Source organism: Strongyloides ratti (assembly GCF_001040885.1).
Source record: "Strongyloides ratti genome assembly S_ratti_ED321, chromosome : 1".
Taxonomy (NCBI): domain Eukaryota; kingdom Metazoa; phylum Nematoda; class Chromadorea; order Rhabditida; family Strongyloididae; genus Strongyloides; species Strongyloides ratti.
The window spans coordinates 7,232,465-7,251,845 of record NC_037307.1 but is presented as its reverse complement, the minus strand read 5'-3'; the positions used below and the strand labels follow the sequence as shown (position 1 = coordinate 7,251,845).

Sequence of the window (19,381 nt, the reverse complement as noted above, 5' to 3'; positions counted from 1 at the left end):
AAGATTAAAATATTATTTATTAAAAAAAGGGACTTACGCCACTAACGGTTCCCAGGAGGTCTCCCATCCAAGTACTAAGATAGCTCGCAGCTGATTCACTTCGGAGATCGGACGGGATCCGGTGCATTCAGCAGGATATGAGCGTAAGACACTACTACCACTTTCTATCTCTCTCTTTCAAATTATATTTATCACTTTACACTGCAATGTATGGGATGATAATTTTATTGCAAATTAAAACAAACAATTTGATAAAAATATTTACAAAATGCAATATTATTATAAATTATCATTTCCAAAAGTTAAGAAAAATATTCTAAATATCAATTAACTTTATAATTTTATCAAACTTTTATTTATAATTAAAAAAATAAATTTTATTTTTGTAAAATATTGAATACTAGATATTGTGTTAATAAATGTTTGATATTTTTTTTATCATTTAACAAGACAAAAATTATACCATATACAAAAAACGAATTATTTTTAAAAAGTAAAATAATTATATTTTTTTTGTTATATAAAATAATGTTCCAACAATTTTACATCATTGATTAATTATTATAATTAAATTATTAGTAATTTACTGTTTTTTTATTCTAACTAGATAATTCTTAAAATTTCATTAATGTAATTTGTAATAATAATTTGTTATAAAATTTAATTCTGTTAACTTCATTTTTTTAATATTTACTTTTTCTAATATATTTTTCAATATAAAGTCATTGATATGGTTTTTTAAGTAAATACATTTCTAGCTATTTTGTAAATAACTTTTTTGCAAAAATAATAATATATTAGAATATTTTAAGATAAATAGAAAACATTTAAAATAAATTATAACTTATAAAGAAGTTTATTATTATGAAAACTTTATAATGTACAATTGTATGACACATTTATTTTCTTGTCTTTTTTGATACATTTACATTGCGAGAAAAGTTGCTTTTTTTACCCACTCTTTTTTTTTCACTTTTATTTGATTCAATTCTCTTTTTTTCAATATTTTTAAACGCAATATCCTTTTTTTCAATATTTTTAAATTCAATCCCTTTTTTTTCAATCTTCTTTAATTCAATCCTTTTATTTGAAATGTTTTTCTTCGATGATCTTAAATAGCATAGTACTGCAACAACTATAATGATTGCTAGTACAACAAAAACAATTCCTCCAATAATTGTATAGAACCAAATAGATCCAATTTTGTTTTTGAATTTATTAAACCAAGATTTTTTTGATCCTTTTGACAGGTCGTCATTGTCTTCATCAATATCCTTTCCATCGAACTTTTTTTTCTTATTTTTTCTATCAAATATTTTATCCCCATTCTCATCAAACCCATAAAACTTTCTGTGTTCTGTTTTATAAGACTGAATAAAAATAACTTGTCCATTTGGTGTATTATAAGTACAATTTAATGTTGTATTGAATTCTTCAACATTTGATGTAAACACGTAGTTACCGGAACGAATTAAACCATGTGTTGCTACTCCATTAGCATTCAATTCATTTAGGTTAATTGTTTTTTTGTTATAACCAACTGAATAGAGATATCCATAACTAATTCGATTGATGGAGCAATTTGGTTTGACTGCTGGCTCATTTACTAGAAATAATGATTGCTCTAATGGAAATATATATTCTTTCTGTGGTGGTGCGAAGTAGAATATCTTCGTTATCATTTCATTATCTTCATATGTAGGGCAATTATAAGAAAACTTTAAAATTTCATATCCATTTATTGAGAAGGTTCCCTTAGTGATTTTGTTGGAGTTCGGCACTTCTTTAAAACCATCCTTTGTATATACAACCTTGTTTATCAAAATTTCTTCGTTTTTGTAAAAATCTTGTAATAATGGTTGATTTTCTAAAACAAGTTGAATTGCAAGAAATTCTACCAAATAGTCAAATTTAATCACATCAATTTTTGTATTGTCCAGCGATATTTCAGTTGAATTATATCCCTTTATAACCATTAGTGGTCTATTGTTGACAGCTCTAAATATAGTACAAGGTTCTGCAAACTCCTTTTCATGACTATCTTGAGGTATTGTGAATAAATAATAAAGCTTGTTTGCATGTGGCAAATCATCCGGCGTTGTCAACTGATCATTAACTAAGTTTAATTTAAATAATTTTCCATTCTTATCCTTTGTATATTTTAAAATTTTTTTTTCATCATTGCCACATTTGCTTGGAAAAGGGAGTTGGTTAAATATTGGAACTTTTTTTGCCATCGAAAAAGGATTTGGAGTAGGTTGTCAATTGAAATTGAACTTCCATTCAATGTTCGTGTGCCTTGCATCACTGCCAATTATTCCAACAGTTCCACAATGAATTTGCTGCGGTCCAGATGCATTATATACTGATAGTATCCAATTGAATAGAATATCTTCATTTGAAGGCATTACACTCGATTTTCCCAGTGCTTTATTTTCAGTGAATTTATCCTCAATATTTCCATGTTTGTATAAAGAGCCAGGGCATTTTAAAAGAATAACGTCCGACTTGGCTGGCAACTTTAGATCGACTGGAAAAGTTGTTTTATTGATTTGATCAGGAACCGATCGAAAGAAGGTTCCATGAGTACTTCCTTCACAATGTGTGAAGGTTTTCAGAAGTAGCAGCAGGCAGATTGTTTGAAACTGGTAAATATCCAGAAACATAGTAAATTGCTTTTTGTTAAAAAACACGAGAATTTAATAACTTTTCGAATGATAAAAAATTGAATATTTTTTCCTTTTATTCAAAATTTTTAACAAAATTATCATTTTCTTTAAATAATATTCATATTTTATCAAAATATTGGAAAAAAACGTTCTAATGTAAATGACTCTCTTTAAAGTTTACTGATATTACCATGCTATTATATCTAATAGATGTACTTTGTACTAACAAAGAAACTTAGATAAATTCAAAAAGAAATAAAATTTTAATTAGTATGATTATGATTGAATATATCTATTTTATTTTTTTATTATACATATTTTTCAATGACTTCAATTGATCAACTAAATGATATGTTTTAAATGTTAAATAAATGAAGGTTTTTTTTTAGTAAAATTGAAATAGAATTTCACTAAATTTTATAACGTTCTAGAAACTTCTAATTATAAAAAAATTTTTAAATAATCTTTTTATTCAAAAAAATAAGCAATAATTGAATAAATATGATAATAATTGATTATTTAAATTTTATATTAAATATTTTTGAAACCAATTTTTGTGAACATTATACAATTTCATAATATTATGATTTTTAATAGATAAAGAATAAATTTAGAAAAGTTTGAAATAGTTTTTTGAATTAACTAACAAATAATTATTCAAAATTTTTTTTATCAAAAAAAAACCACGTATCAAATTTTGCTTTACAAAGATGCATTTTTTTACAGTTTTTATACTCTATATTAAATTAATAAGACATGTTATTTTTTATTGTAGTGTATTGTAATATATTTATTAATATTTATAATTATAACTATAAAGTTTTTAATCTCAGTTTTTTTTTATTGATATAATATATTCGGCTTAATTTTAGAGTCACTGACGTACTAAAATTTTTTTTTTGAAAATTTGGATATTTTACATATTTTAATTTTTTTTTAAATTACAATAATGATTTAGTAAAATTTTCACACTAAAATATCAAATACATAAAAAAATAACTAAGAAAATTTTTTTTTATTAAAATTTAAAAAAAAATTACTATCAAATTCATTAATTCTAGTGTCACGTATGTATTAAAAACTTTTTTTAAAAATGCAATAATGATTTAATATAGTAAATAAATAAAAAATAAGTAATTTTAAAATATTTTTTTAATCAAAAGTTTATTTAAAAATCTACTATTAACTTTTTTAATTTCATTTTAAAATTTGTTTTTAAATTTTTATATGATAATTTTGGTTATTTATGTATTTTTTTTAAATTTAAATATAATAAAAAATTTTTGTTAAAACTTTTTTTTACTTTTTTATCAACTATCAAATGCTGCTATTATTTTATATTTAATCAAATTGTTTATAAATTTTCAAATACTTTATTTATTTTAATTTTTATTAATTTTCAGTACGTCAGTGACACTAAAAGAGATTCAAATCAAAATGTTCCATTGTCATTTAATCAGAGTTTGGTCTGTCTTCAATGGTTATTTTTGTGCATATAACTTCTTTGATTAAAATTTTCTCATCTTTATAGAAATCATCGACATCTGATTAACTTATTAAGTCAAACTTTTATAGAACATTTCTATTACGCTTTCTTGTTTAATAACATGAATACTGTAGTTAGAATACTGAATATTTTTGTCTATTAATTTTTATTTTCAGTATATTATTGACCGCCTTAACAATTAGACATGAATCATGTTTTTCCATCATAGTATTTTTTTCAGGTACAACAAAATAATGATACAGTTTGTTGACATAAAACAGTTCATCAGCTTCATTGAATTGATCATTGGTTAGTTTCAGTTGCCTTGTTTATCTTTGACAAATTTGACCATCTTAGCTGAATTGCTACCACAATTGTTAGTATAAAGAACAATTTTTGATACATTCTTACTTTGTGCTATATATATGAATTTGGTCAAGATTGTAAACTAAATTTGAATTTCCAATCAAAAAGCATATATTTCTTACATCATTAATTACGCTCATGCCTTCAAAAGTTATTCGACTAAGCTCAGATACATTAGATGTCAACTTTCTCTAAGTAAAAATTAACCTTTCAATACAATTTGTTAATTTTAAAAATTTTAACGAGTTATCCAGATTAAAAGAATTGTCGTCATTTGAATATCTGTACTTCCTGTTTGAATATTTCAAAAAGATTACTCCTGATTTAGATACAGGCTTGATTGAGCTGAGAAAGTACTTTTTGTGGTTTTCTTTGGAACCAAAGAAAAGAGGTTTTTATAAGTACTTCCTTTACATGTAGAGAAGAATTGGAAACAGCACCAGTCAGAATGTTGTAAGCTAGTATAAATCCAATAACATTGTAGATAATTTATTGTTAAAAAACACAAAGTTTGAATAAACTTTTGAGACATAAAATTTTGAATTTTATAATCAATTATTTAAAATTTTAAGCAAAATATCCATAATATATAATAAATATTTAAATTTTATCAAATTTTACAATAAAACAGTTTTGAAGAAAACAACTTTATTTTAAATTTAACTGATATTACAATAATATTATAAACAAATTATATATATTTTATAAGCTCAGAAGATATGATAAATTCCAAGAAAAATTGAATTTGAAATAGTACAGTTATGGTTAAAAACATCAACTTTAATTTTTTATTGTACAATTTTTTGTTATGATATTAACTGATCAATGTTGATATATTTTTAAATATTCATTCGAAACTTAAAATTTATAAATCTCTTTAAAAAGTAAAGATAATATTATAAAAATTTCCATCATGCAAAAATCTATTGATGGTAAATTTACTATTTTATTATAAGTTTTAGATAAAAATGTCTGCAACGACAAGTATTTTATAAAACTTTAATTATTTTTTCATACATAACTTCTAAGTAAAAATAAAAAAAGCAGTTTTTTATTCAATTTTTATATAAAATCTGCTAGAAAAATTGCTTAATATCTACTCATTACTAGAATATAAAAAAAGTAATGACAGAAAAAACATAAATGTTGAATTTTAAGAATAGCTAAAATTTACAAAAACTTCTAAACGTAGGCTAAACTTTAAAAGTTTAAAGAACTTCATCGCACTAATTTTCATGTTTCTACAAGCTTTTTAGCAAAAGTTTTGAAAAAATGCTTGAAGTTGTTTTCAAATTTTATTATTTACTACATTTTAAATTGAAGAAGACCTATGAAGATAATATTATACTCAATGTAATTATCTAAAAACTTGATTTATAAAAGTTAAATTAATTTAATAATTTTCATTGTATCATTAAAAGGAATTTTTTAAAAAGATTTTCAATTTTTACCTTTAACTGTCAATAACTTTTTTATTTTTCTATACCCATGATTATAAAAAAATTTTGTAAAAGATTTTTGATAGTATTTATGATAAAAAACGATTGAGTTTTTTGTGTACACTAGTATTTAATTACAAAAACTCCTAAATAGCTAAATCTTTAAAACTTTATACAACATTTTTTTATTGAAATAAATAAAATCTTTATGTAAATATCCTTTTATTTATAAAAGTTCAGTAAAATAGTTATACCCTTGTCCCAATTCCCATATAGCAATCCCACCTATACTGTTTTTTTCAACATATTTAAAACGTAAAAGCAATGATTTTTTTGTTGGAAAATAAACAATTTCTTTTTTATTTTTTGCTGAAACAAAATTTTCTTGAGAAACTTCATTCCACTTGATGTCACTATAATTACTTTCATCATTAATATATTTATCAAAATCACGCCACAAAATTGGTGTTACACCATTTTGATTGTAAACTGATCCATAAAAATTAACACCTAAAAGAATTTTTTCTTTGATGTCAGATTCTAAATTATCTGTTACGTAGTTAATAACTTTTTCTATCCAAAACATCGGACCCATCATTCCTTCACCATGGAAATCATAAGTCATTATATTAACATAATCAACAGCATCTGCAATTAATTTAAATTGTTCAGAGTTATATATATTGCTAAATTCTAATTTTATATCATTATGAGTGCTTTTTTTTTGATCAAAATGATATGGTGTTGGTAGTGGAACTATAACTTCTAGTTCTTTATCTCTTAGCATACTACTCCACATTTCAATCAATCCAATAGTTTCAGTAATAACATAATCTTGAATAATCATTAGTGATTGGATATAAACTTCCAAGACAACACCATCAAAATCGTTTCTTAAAACAAAATTTCTTAAAATTTTTCCACATTCACGTTGAACATTGTCATCCCTTAACATATTTATCCACGTATCTTTATCCCATTTGTCAATTAAAAATCTGGGTAAAATTTTTGTATCTGGGGAGTTATTTTTAATCTCATTTATCCATGGTCGATCAATATCATGAGTTCCTTCAATTGAACAAATAGAATCAGCAGAAGGAACAATTTGAAACCAAACAGGAACTATATGAGTAAATTTTTTTCCTGCTAGTTTTGCGATATCATACCCTTTGTTGTTCCACGGTGTTACATATCCCAGAGTCACCGGAAAGTTTACTACTCGTTCATCATTGCTAAGTTTATTTCCATTTTGAATAATATCGTTACGAATTGAAGAGTTTACTACTACAAGAAAGTTAAAAAACAAAATCAAGAAAGAAATGTAACGCATTATGTATCTTAAATTGTTTAAAAAATATTTTCATGTGTTTAAAAATAGATAAATTCAATGACAAAACATATTTAACATAATTTAGCATTAAAATATTTTATTTGAAAAAATAAAAAAACAAATAACCAATAAATATCATGGTTTAAAAATATTTACAACAAATTTATGAAACACTTAAGATTTTCTCCACAAACCTGTGGAAGAGATGCATACCTGAAATAATTATAAAAAACTATTACCTACTACTCCGTATTATTGAGAAAATATTACATAGAATAATGTTTGAAATATTCGTTACAAGGCTCTTCTCTTTATTAGGTGTTCTTGGTATACATGGCGGAATGAGCACTAAACAATAATCAAATTTAACTTTATAGTTAATAAAAAACATACACTATCACCGTTAGTACATAATCCACTATTAAAATTTTCACAATATTTTGTATCTTCACTGTGTTTAACGTGTAAAAATCCATAAATACAATGTTTACTACTACATTTTTTATTTAAATAGTGTGAACACACTGGCATTTGATGTGGAAAAAGTGTATGTGACTTTCTACATTGATTTAATTTTGTACAAATACCCTTCATTAAATCAGGGCAAATTTCATGAAATAAATGCTGATGTGAATTATCATGCATATAAAGGCAAAAAATCCCCCTCTTACAATTTGTCTGATTAAAAAAGTGAGTACAATTCTTAGTTACTCTACGATTTAATGTACTACCCGAAGAATATATTGAAGATAATTTTTCTGAATCATCAGAACTAGGTGAATGATGGCGCTGAAAGATTAAAATAGGGATAGAAAAACAAAAACAAAAATAAACAATTTTATATTTTACTTACGGTACTATTGTCTAAATCAAACTGATATCCATTGGAGACTGTTATACGTTTATCTTTTTGAAATGGAAATGTTGGTTCTAATCCTTTTATACTTTCTTCCATATCCAAAAATAACGATGACTTCTCCAAGTTAAATCCATGAAATGGTGGTAATTTCATCTCCATAATCATCAAATTATAACTAAAGTTTAAATTAATGTTAGTCAGCTTTAAAGATAAAAAGGAAGTATACAATGGTAACACTACCCCAATCGATGACTATACTTTCTTGTTAGAAGAAATAAGATCACAATTAATTTTTTAATTTAACTGATATCTATTGTTTTATTATTTTCAGTAAGATATGAGTTTTCTTAAAGGAAGATTATGTGAAACGAAACAGTTAATATGGAATACTCTTTCTAAAGCTTCAGGACGATGGTACCCACAACCAGAGTAAGTTTAATATCTTAAAATTATAAAAGCTTAAAAATTTGGGTCATATTAAAAATTTGTATATTGTTATCAAACAAAAATTCTTTTTAGAATTATACAAAGAAGATGTTCAACAAATTCAATAACTGATGTATCAGATAAATTACAAAATTTAGATAAAACAAAGATAGCACCAATTTATGTTGAATCAAAAAATAAGAATAAAAAAAATATTTATGAGTTAGTTCCATTTAAAGAAGAAAAAAATGGAAGAATTCAAATGAAAACAAATCTAATTTTGTTTGAAGATTCTTTAAGAAAAAGTGAAATTTCCTACAAGGTTTATGAAAAATTATCAAAAGAAGAAAAAGATATATATATGGCTCATTTAAAAGCTATTCAAGATCGAGTTTTAACATACAAAGATCCAAAAACTGGTTACACTGTTATGACTGTTTCTCAACATCTTTACAAAAACAAATGTTGTGGTAGTGGATGTAGACATTGCCCGTACAAACATGAAAATGCTCCTGAAGAAGTTAGAAAATCTAAGAAGAGTAATGGTGCTTTCTATTATTAAAATTATTTAGTGATTTTTAAAAGTTTTATAGTTAAAAATGGATAATAAAAATTAAAACATTATATCTACAATTATTAAATTTATTTTTTAGATATGAATTAAGTAGGCATCGTACTAGACCTCCTAATCCTGGAATTCATAGAATGACTCGTCTTATTGTTGTTGACAATTCTGCTCTAGGAAAAGAAGCAGAAAATTCTGGAAAACTTGCATATTGCATTCACGTATATAAACAAGGTTATAGAGCAAAACATATGCCTCGTGCTCTTCTTGGCGATAAGATTCTCGTTGCAATTCGAGGACAGATGAAGAAAGCTTTTGTTGTTGGAACTAATACACATGTTCATTATAGGAAACATGGTATTCCTTCAACAGATACTAATAATATTGTCTTACTCGATGATGATGGTAATCCATTGGGTAATCGTATTACTGCACCAATTCCGGCAGATTTATTGAAAAATAGAGATAAAGTACAGATGTCTAAGGTACTAGCTCTTGCTACAAAATATATTTAATGAAGAATTTTTTTTTCATACACTGCAATATTCTATTAGTTTGTTGTTCAAATATATTAAAATAAAATTGCGATTGCATTTATTTATTTTAATTAATTGGAAATTGTACTTTTTTTTTTGATATAAACTGTTGTTTTTTTTTAAATTATGTTTGTCTAGACTATGTACATATATTAATATTTTTTTTTATTAAAAAAATAATAGTGATCAATATACCTGAAAGCTTAAGTCTTTTTGTTCTCAATTTAACAATGTGAGTACCATTAGCAATCAAGTTATATATAAGAAACTTTTATACTAAAGTGACATTCAGTGTCGTAAAATATATTTCCTGACTTTTCTTTTGTAGTATGTTTAGAGTTAATATTATTTTGAAAATTACAATTTATATGTTTTTAATGGTGTAGTATTTTAAGAAATATCCGGATTGAGGTTAATATAATTTGTTGTGAAAATTGAGGATATCTTTATTACTAATATTTGAATATTATTTAGAGTTACGATAATCTTCTTAAAATTATATTGAGAAAGTGTGATACGGAAATAAAAAAAATGTCAGTAGATTTATTTTTAAAAGAATAAGGTTTAAAGGTTTTTCAATATTGTATTATGTGTAAATATTAGTATAAAAAGTAGCTAAAGGAATTGAAATACTATATATAATAAAATATTTTAAATTTTATACATTATTTAATTTTACTCCATTTTTCTAGGACAAATGGAAAATATTAATTATACTAAAAATGAAACGTTTAAAAATCAAGAAAATATTATTGTTGACTCAATTTCTGAATTACCAATTGTTACTTCTAAATGGAATCTAAATACTAATGAACAATATATTTCATCGTTATCATTAACATCTCCACAAACAATTTCATCATCAGCTCATTTATTTGATGATCATGATGATATTGAATCATCTAAAGATTCTACATTAAATCACAATATTAATCATAAGAAAGAAAACTATAATAATAGTGATATAACATCAATGAACTCCAAATCATACAATAATCACAAAAAAAATGTTATTGATACTAACAAAAAATACTCTAAAGCTGCTTTTTCTCATTTAATTTCTTGTATAACGGTATTATATGCCATTCTAGCAATAGTTTATTCAATCGTTCAAGAAACTGTTCAACAGGCTAATAATGCTACATGGCAGGCAGAAATGGTATGATATATTTCTAGATTAAAATATACTTTTCAGATATTGTATACTTTAATGTATGGATTTGGAATTTTATTTTTAATCTATTGTTATTTGTTTATTATTTATCCAGCATGGTATAATAAAATACTTCAAATATTTTTAAGAAAGAATATTATCTCCGAAAAGACATATTATGTAAATTTTATAAATTAAATTAATATATTTTTTTTTTCAATTTAAATATTTAGAATCGTACATTAGCCCCAACATCTCATCATGGAGAAGGAGCAGGTTCTCTTTATCTACGTTTGGGAATATTATTTTTTGGATCAGCAGGAATTGTATTATTTTTTCTTGAAATTATGCTTTGTTTTACATGTGAAAATTGTTTACCACATTCAATGATTAATCTAATATTATCAGGATTATTTACATTTCTTCAAATGCATTTTATATTTTGTAATAGTAAAATAGTTGTATCTAAACAAAGAAGTATTGCAAAATTTGGGACAATGCACTTATTAGCTGTTAATATTTGGACATGGTTTAGAATGGTTTTGGCTAAAAAAAATAAAGGAAAAATTAAAAAAATTTTAGTTGAAAATAATCCAATTGTCAATATAACAAGTAATGCTCAGTCAACTTTAAAAAATCTTGTTGTAGATTTTTCACCATCTAGTTTTGATATTCTAGCTGGTTCTTCTGTTGAATTAATTGATGATGTAATAAATAATTCCAGTAAGATTGCCTCATCTTATATTAATGAATCAAAAAATGTGTTTGATAAGTTTAATCTAACTCAAGAGACTATGAAAAATATACTTACTTCAACAGTAATGACATTTGTAGATAATTCCACTGAAATAGAAGATCATCATGAAATGATTTCTATACCATCATCAATATCTTCATCACTTAAATTTAGATCATATCCAAATAAAACTGTTTTAGGAAAAATAACAGCTTATGAATATTTTGGAGATTTTACTACTTTTGTAATAACTTGTATTGTTGAATATAGTGTTATTGGAGCTGCTATAATGTTTGTAATGTGGAAAGTATTGAGTGAAGAAGATGATTGTGTGGATGATAAACAAATTGATTTATTATCTATTTGTCAATCACAAAATTTATATAATAAAAATAATGATAAATCTAATGAATATATTAATGGCGAATATTTATGTGAAAGAAATTCTTCTTTTTCAAATTGTGAATCAAATTCAAAAGAATCTCCAATATCAATTATTACACAAAGAATGAGTAAAAAAAGTATTGTTAAAGCTAAGCGTAAAAATAGAGTATCAATTGATTGTTCAGCATCATCATCTGGACTTTTTTGTGGAATACTTTTTCTTATATGTTGCTTTGTCTCCGTTTTAATGTATTGTGTATTTTATCAACAAAAAAAAAATGATTCTGCAATTCACGTTTTTAGAGTATCAGATTTGATAATGTTTACAGTAATGTTATTTGCTGTAATAATAGGACTATTTCAAATAACAAAACTAAATTATGATGGTAGTAAAATTAAAAGAACTAATAGTGAATTTTTAGATGATTTATTACTTGGAATTGGTCTTGTTGGAGAACAGATTCATTCTTGTATTGGAGTAATTGTATGGATAGGAGTATGGTATACAAGAAAAAAAGATGAATTACAAAATAATATGGAAGAAAATTCAGAGAATACAATTAATATTCTCTTACCAACACAAAATGTATCATCTAACTTTAATATTAATACATTATCAATACTTGTTTTTATTACACGAATTATAGAATCAACACTTCAGGCTTTGTTTATTTTAATTGCTTCAAGAATGAAAGCATCTTCAAAATATGCTAGATTAAAAAAACCCGGAAAACAATTTGTCACTTTTCTTCTTATAGCAAACGTCAGCCTATTTTTCTTTCATACATTAGAAGGAATGAAATGCATCTTTGGGAATACTGATTCTCAGGTAACTGAAGATGTCAGTGAATCAAGAATAAATGCAGAAAATTACTTATCATTAGTATATGCCGTCTCACCATTAGTCATTTTTTATAGATTTCACAGTAGTGTTTGCCTAGCCGAAATTTGGAAACATTGTTACAGTGAAAAAATTCATTAAGGTATTAATATGTAACTTTTCTTTACTCTTTCTAATATAATGAATTTAATTTGAGTAAAAAATCAATTTGTAATTTTAAGAAAATATATAATTGATTTTGTTACAATCTTCAATATAACATAATAAAAAAAATCAAAAATATATATTAATAAAAAGAAGTTAAAAATTAGTATAATTGAAAATATAAGTTTTTTGTTAATCATCAAAAAAAAAAATAAGACATTCAAGGTATGTAATTAAATGAAAAATAATATATGAATATGTTTTTTAAAAAAATGGTTTCTTATAATTTCATTATTCAAGTATGTTTTTAAGAATTAATTATTTTGTCAACATTATTTGTACCTTTTTTTTATATCTGTATAAATCAAGTTTTTATATATAAATTTACATATAAATCCTTTTTTTTTTATTTTTTAACGAATATTTGTTTATCAATTGATATTAAAAAAAATAATAAATGTTTTCAATCAAAACAATAATATTGTATAACAAATTAAGATAATAATATTGATAATTTTAGTTGATTAAAAATTATAAAAAAAAAATCAATTGGAAATGTATGACTTATAAGAATATAATTTGTTTAACCTTTTTTATATATAGAAAATAATGTTAGTAATTTTTTATCATAATCATTAAATATTAAGAAAAGAATACTATATTATTTTACTTTAAAAGATAGTAGTATATTACTTTTTAAACCGCGATGTTTTTTAATTATTATTTCATTTAATATCATTTGATGTGATTACAAATATTGATGAATAACTAGGTTACTTTTTTGTTGTTTGATAATAAGACAATATTTGATTACATTATTTTACTATTATTCATATTTTGTCTTAATTTAACATACTCAATTTTATTAATATAATAAGACACTATGTTTTTAACAAAAATTAATCTACTAAAAATTTTGGGAGGAAAAAATAATGTTTTATTTAATTCATTAAGATTATCCTCAACAAATTTTCATGATGCTCAAACAAATTTAAAAAAACTTCGTGAGGAACCAGATAATGATGTTAAACTTAAATTATATGGTTTATTCAAACAGGTTTGTTAATAAAAATATACTTTTTTTTTGAGTACTTTTATTTAGGCAACTACTGGGGATGCTGTTGGTTCAAGACCAAGTTCAATAAATTTTGTGGCTAGGGCAAAGTATGATGCTCATAAAGAATTTTATGGTATTACTCGTGAAGAAGCTGAAAAAAAATACATTGAATTGGTTAATAGTTTATTAAATGAGGAGGAACAATTAAGTAGTCAATCTTCAACTTCATCTTCTGTTAACGTACCTGGTATTGATATAATTAAAGAGGATAAAGTTTATAAAATTACAATGAATAGACCAAAAAAGTATAATGCTCTTACTTTGGATATGTATGAGGCAATTGGGAAGGCTCTTCGTGAATCAAATGAAGATAATACAACATCCGTTACTGTTATTACTGGTGCAGGTGATTATTTTAGTTCTGGAAATGATTTATCTAATTTTTCAAATATTCGTTCAAAAGAAGATATGAAAATAATAGGAGAAAAAGCTTCTAAAATTTTTAATGATTTTGTGACAGCTTTTATAGATCATAATAAACCATTAATTGGATTAATTAATGGACCAGCTGTTGGCATCACAGTTACAACATTAGCTATGTATGACTATGTCATCGCATCAGACAAAGCAACCTTTGAAACACCTTTTCATAAGTTAGCTCTTAGTGCTGAAGGTTGTAGTAGTTATACATTTCCTTTATTAATGGGTCATGCAAAAGCATCTGAAATGTTGGTGTTTGGTAAGAAATTAACAGCTAACGAAGCTAAAGAAAGAAATCTTATTAATGAAGTTGTTTCATATACTGACTTTAAAACAATGTCAGATAAAAAAGTTCAACAAATTTCTTCATTATATCCTGAAGCAATGAAAATTAACAAAAAGTTGATGAGAGATATTCATAGAGAGAAACTTCACGAAGCAAATAAAATTGAGATTCCTGTTTTGTTCCAAAGATTTGCAAGTAAAGAATCAATGAATGCTATTTCAAAATTTTTTGCTAAAGGCAATTAGCTTGTTTCATATTTAATGGTTTTGATAATAAAATTTATTAGTACTTTTTTTGTTTTTAAGTTTTTTTTATCATGATACAATTTCACAACAAAAAGTAAATATTTTAACTATTAAAAAAAGTTGCCGTTAAACTATTTTGTGGTACTTTTTTTTTGATATAGCATAAATTTTTTTTTGTTCAATACAGTTTTATATTTGAATATGATGATGCTATAATGTTTTATAATTAAACCAAACTTACATTTTAAATATTGAACATCATTTTTCAACTATTTTTTTCATTAAAAAATATTTTTAAACTTAAAATTATTGGTAATTTCCATATTTATAAGACAAGTATTTTTAATAAAATATTAAAAATTTCTAGAAATAAAAATCTAACTTTATTTAGTTAATATTTTTTATAATTTGGTAAATTAAAACTTTTTGACATATAAAACCTAATAATATTTATTTAAAATATTTACTTAATATTATGTATCATTACAACTATTTAAATATTTTTTAAACTTTTAAAATTAAACAACATTATTTAAAAGGAAATAATTAATTATATTTTACTATATTTTTTCTAGATATTATAAAATGATCTTATATGTATTAAAAATCATTGCCAAAGAATTGAATAAAACTAAATAAAGTAACAGGTTTTTGTACATGTCGTTAAAGCATTTTATATTTGGTAAATAATGACACTGTTTCATTTTTCAACCTTGAAATAAACAATATTTATTGATGAATCTTGACTGAATTTTCATAAGTATAATATAACTTTTATAAAACATGCAAATTCTTGGATATATTGTTGCTGCTGTTGCTTTAGTATCTACCATTGAAGCGTAAGAAAAATATTTTTATATTTTAATGTTATAATTTTAGTATTCCACAATTTGGACATCATGGATTTGGTGGTATGGGAGGACCAATGAGGGGAGGACCAATGAGAGGAGGACCAATGAGTGGATTCGGAGGTCACAGAGGTGGATTTGGAGGTGGAAGTGGATTTGGAGGTAGAGGACCACAAGTTTCCAAAACTGTCATAACCAAGACTGTCATACATGGTTAAAACATATTGTTTTAAAAAATTATAAAAATTAATTGTCTATAAAAAATTAATGGCAAAATAAATTTTTTATCTCTTAAATATAAAGTATATTCTATAAATAAGATTCAAGTAATTATGATTATAAAATTATCTTAATTTTATATTTGTTTTTATAATTAGTAATAAAAAATTTAATTAACATTTAAAATTAAATAAATTATCTGTTCTGTTTAAAGTATGCTTTTTTTTTATTTGCTTAATTAATTTTAAATAGTATCAAATAACAAAATTAAGAAATATTTAAAATTTAACTAATATTAAACTAAGAAATTTTAATTTAAACAAATTTTCTAAAAGTTGTTGTAATTGACATATTATTACTTTGTCTTATATTTCAATTAAAATTTTAAAACATATTTTTTATGGCAAAAAATATTTGTTAAAATATTAATATTAGATAAAAATACATATTTAAAATTATGAGATGAAAAAAACATATTATTTTTGGTGCCTTTTTTTAACTAGTCATTGTAAAATATTTTTATGTTAAATTTGATTTAAAAAAATAATTTTAAAAAAAAATTTTTAGAATATTTTTAAAGTAGTTGATTAGATTATTATAAAGATCAATTTCATTTGAGGAATACTAGAATGCACTTATATTATTATCATACTTTTTTATCATATTCCTTACTTTTTAATAGTTAACATATTAATATGAAAACAATTTTTTTCCTTTTAAATGTTTATTTATACATAAAGATTATAAAATGAAGAAGATTAACTATGTGCACAAAACTTTAACATAATTACCATTTTTTTCTTTATTCATAGTATACATAGTATTATATTTTCCATCATTACTTCTTTCAAGAAAAATCCAATCACCATTAGGTTTTGTTACATGATATGCTCTAGAAAATTCAGTTATTACAACGGTGACCTTTGTTTTATCTTCAGATTGAATAATTTTTGCAAAATTAAGATTACTTGGTAAATTATTTGATTCTGTCATAACATAATTATACAATTCATTTATCCGATGGGTTGCAGAAGCACGATAATACTCTGTCCTAAAATATGGATGAAATTCTTGACCAAATGTTGACATTTTATATTGTGAAGATAATTCAATTGCTGTTGAAGTATTGTTATCATCAGTATAAAAATCAATACCACAAAATTCTTTAACTTTTTCATCCATACTTAATTAAATTATTTTTTTAAAAAATTATTTTGATTTTAATAAGATTACACTTATAAAAAGAAAAAATTTGAATATTAATATTTATATCTGATGCTAATTTTAATTCATTCTTTAAATAACAAAAAAAAAATTAAAATATTTTTAACTTATTTAAAACATTTTTATAATTATGTTATTAGATAAGATTTTAATATAATGTATATTTGCGTATAAACATTCAATAAAAAAAAGATATAAAACATCAAGTTTTATAGCTAACTAAAGAAACGTCAAATTTATAATAAAAAAAAAGATATAAAACAAGATTATTGAAAATAAAAATAAAAGGTATCCCTAAAGTTACCTAAAAATAATAAATTTTTAAAATTTTATTTTTATAACACCATTTTTTTTTATCTTAACTTTAGTTGATGGATAACAGTAGAAACTTTTTTATTTACTTATAGATTTATAAAAATAACAATTAAAAGTAAATCTTTAACAATATTTTTTTTTATAAAATATAAACATTTATAAATCTTTAAAAGAAAATTAAGCATGATTAATGTTAAGTAATCTTTTAATATACATTTTTAATCCTGTTATTATCCAATTTTTCATATAAATGTTTAAACATAAAGTCAATCAACATTATTATTGTATGTGTAAAAAAAAATTTATGTTATTAAATCAATAAACTTTTTAGAAATATTAAGTTAAATTATCTTTTTAAATATGTTTCAATCAATTTATAAAAGAAATTTAAATGATATTATTATTTATATATAAAGAGATTCTTTAACATTTTCTTAAAAACTGGGTAAATTTAAAAAATGTAATATGATATTTTTCAAATTATTAAAATTCTTTTATTATTAATTACAAATTAATTTATTGAATGTGTACTTATTATTTGAAAAAATTAATTTTTTATTAAATAACATTATCATTAATAGTTTAAAGAAAAAAAAAATAATATTATTATGTTGGTTTGTTTTTATTATGATTTACCAAAACTGAATTTCCAAGTAATAATAAAAGGTTGATTGATGAAGTTATTAAATTAACTAATTTTGTACCTAAGATTAGTAGCATATTAATCATTATAATAATGTCATATACGTGAATATAGATAAAAAAAATTTACCTTTGTTAGTTTTTATAAAAATTTGTAGTAATGATTTTAAATAACAAATAAATCTCTTTATAATGATTATCATAACTATAGCTAGTTTTTGTTAGTTTGAAATAGATTAAAAAATTTTTGAATTTCTTAAATCATAACTTTTTTTTATGATAAAAGTTTTATATATGTACTATAAACAAAATTGTTTTTTTTTTAATAAAGTTAATAACAATTTCAGTTCTTAATGAAATGTTACAATTTAACAATAATAAAATTTATCTTTTAATCTTAACTTCTATTTGATTACTTCATTATAAATCTAAACTTTATCAATTTATATTTATACAAAACCAATATCACTTTATTCTCTTCAACAATCACTTGAGCTTCTTTTGCTTACAGATCTCTTTGCTTTATCATATATTGAAAGTATAAATAACTCAATGATAAATGGCAAGATTATTATGGGTAGCAGATTGGGTGTATCTTTAAATGAGGGATATATTGATATAGAAAATGTAATAAAATTTAAAGATAACGTTCAGTGCACGGGATAAATGGAATGTCTGGTTACTAAGAAAATGTTTAACCTATTAGTTATAGTATTTTAATAAAAATTTAGTTAAAACGATATATTTTAACAATAAATTTGTATTCATTGATTTATTAATAATAGCAATATTATTATTATTATTTTTTATATAATAAATATAATATTATATTAAAGTTCTAATTAATTAATATAACTATTATAATACAATAAAATATATTAATAAAATTAGTATTTTTTTTTATAAGATGATTAATTATACATAAAAAAAAACATTAGTTGTCAATATGGAAGAATATTGTATTTTAACGCCCACAGAAATAAATATTATTATTTTAAGTGCAAAAATTATATAAAAATCTCGTCGGATTTTTTGTAACAACCATTCTTTAGATCAAATATAATTTTACTTTGATAGATTTCAGATATAGCTTACCTCAATAATGCATACATAAGACGATACAAATTTCTA

At 22.8% G+C, this 19,381-nt stretch overlaps 9 protein-coding genes across 9 annotated transcripts; 4 read left to right on the top strand and 5 right to left on the bottom strand.

Annotated features, from left to right (window-relative positions):
* Positions 1 to 899: 899 nt before the first annotated feature.
* SRAE_1000224800 (Hypothetical protein) lies at positions 900 to 2,237 on the bottom strand (the record flags this gene model as incomplete). The annotated part of the gene is made up of 1 exon (XM_024649302.1): positions 900 to 2,237. One exon carries the CDS (start codon positions 2,235 to 2,237, stop codon positions 900 to 902), a length of 1,338 nt encoding a protein of 445 aa, XP_024503193.1.
* A 24-nt stretch (positions 2,238 to 2,261) lies between these two features.
* SRAE_1000224700 (Hypothetical protein) lies at positions 2,262 to 2,666 on the bottom strand (the record flags this gene model as incomplete). Its single annotated transcript, XM_024649301.1, has 1 exon — positions 2,262 to 2,666. One exon carries the CDS (start codon positions 2,664 to 2,666, stop codon positions 2,262 to 2,264), a length of 405 nt encoding a protein of 134 aa, XP_024503192.1.
* A 3,520-nt stretch (positions 2,667 to 6,186) lies between these two features.
* SRAE_1000224600 (Glycoside hydrolase, family 18, catalytic domain and Chitinase II domain and Glycoside hydrolase, catalytic domain and Glycoside hydrolase, superfamily domain-containing protein) lies at positions 6,187 to 7,290 on the bottom strand (the record flags this gene model as incomplete). The annotated part of the gene is made up of 1 exon (XM_024649300.1): positions 6,187 to 7,290. One exon carries the CDS (start codon positions 7,288 to 7,290, stop codon positions 6,187 to 6,189), a length of 1,104 nt encoding a protein of 367 aa, XP_024503191.1.
* A 294-nt stretch (positions 7,291 to 7,584) lies between these two features.
* On the bottom strand, positions 7,585 to 8,308 carry SRAE_1000224500 (LD15332p; the record flags this gene model as incomplete). Its single annotated transcript, XM_024649299.1, has 3 exons — positions 7,585 to 7,638; positions 7,684 to 8,079; positions 8,144 to 8,308. 3 exons carry the CDS (start codon positions 8,306 to 8,308, stop codon positions 7,585 to 7,587), a joined length of 615 nt encoding a protein of 204 aa, XP_024503190.1.
* Positions 8,309 to 8,486: 178 nt separating this feature from the next.
* SRAE_1000224400 (39S ribosomal protein L14, mitochondrial) lies at positions 8,487 to 9,655 on the top strand (the record flags this gene model as incomplete). Its single annotated transcript, XM_024649298.1, has 2 exons — positions 8,487 to 8,578; positions 9,229 to 9,655. The coding sequence occupies 2 exons, from the start codon at positions 8,487 to 8,489 to the stop codon at positions 9,653 to 9,655; spliced, it is 519 nt and encodes a 172-aa protein (XP_024503189.1).
* Positions 9,656 to 10,373: 718 nt separating this feature from the next.
* Positions 10,374 to 12,931, top strand: SRAE_1000224300 (Otopetrin family-containing protein; the record flags this gene model as incomplete). The annotated part of the gene is made up of 3 exons (XM_024649297.1): positions 10,374 to 10,835; positions 10,872 to 11,009; positions 11,063 to 12,931. The coding sequence occupies 3 exons, from the start codon at positions 10,374 to 10,376 to the stop codon at positions 12,929 to 12,931; spliced, it is 2,469 nt and encodes an 822-aa protein (XP_024503188.1).
* Positions 12,932 to 13,817: 886 nt separating this feature from the next.
* On the top strand, positions 13,818 to 15,002 carry SRAE_1000224200 (Enoyl-CoA delta isomerase 2, mitochondrial; the record flags this gene model as incomplete). Its single annotated transcript, XM_024649295.1, has 2 exons — positions 13,818 to 13,991; positions 14,037 to 15,002. 2 exons carry the CDS (start codon positions 13,818 to 13,820, stop codon positions 15,000 to 15,002), a joined length of 1,140 nt encoding a protein of 379 aa, XP_024503187.1.
* Positions 15,003 to 15,785: 783 nt separating this feature from the next.
* SRAE_1000224100 (Hypothetical protein) lies at positions 15,786 to 16,068 on the top strand (the record flags this gene model as incomplete). Its single annotated transcript, XM_024649294.1, has 2 exons — positions 15,786 to 15,841; positions 15,882 to 16,068. The coding sequence occupies 2 exons, from the start codon at positions 15,786 to 15,788 to the stop codon at positions 16,066 to 16,068; spliced, it is 243 nt and encodes an 80-aa protein (XP_024503186.1).
* Positions 16,069 to 16,831: 763 nt separating this feature from the next.
* SRAE_1000224000 (Hypothetical protein) lies at positions 16,832 to 17,251 on the bottom strand (the record flags this gene model as incomplete). Its single annotated transcript, XM_024649293.1, has 1 exon — positions 16,832 to 17,251. One exon carries the CDS (start codon positions 17,249 to 17,251, stop codon positions 16,832 to 16,834), a length of 420 nt encoding a protein of 139 aa, XP_024503185.1.
* Positions 17,252 to 19,381: the final 2,130 nt, after the last annotated feature.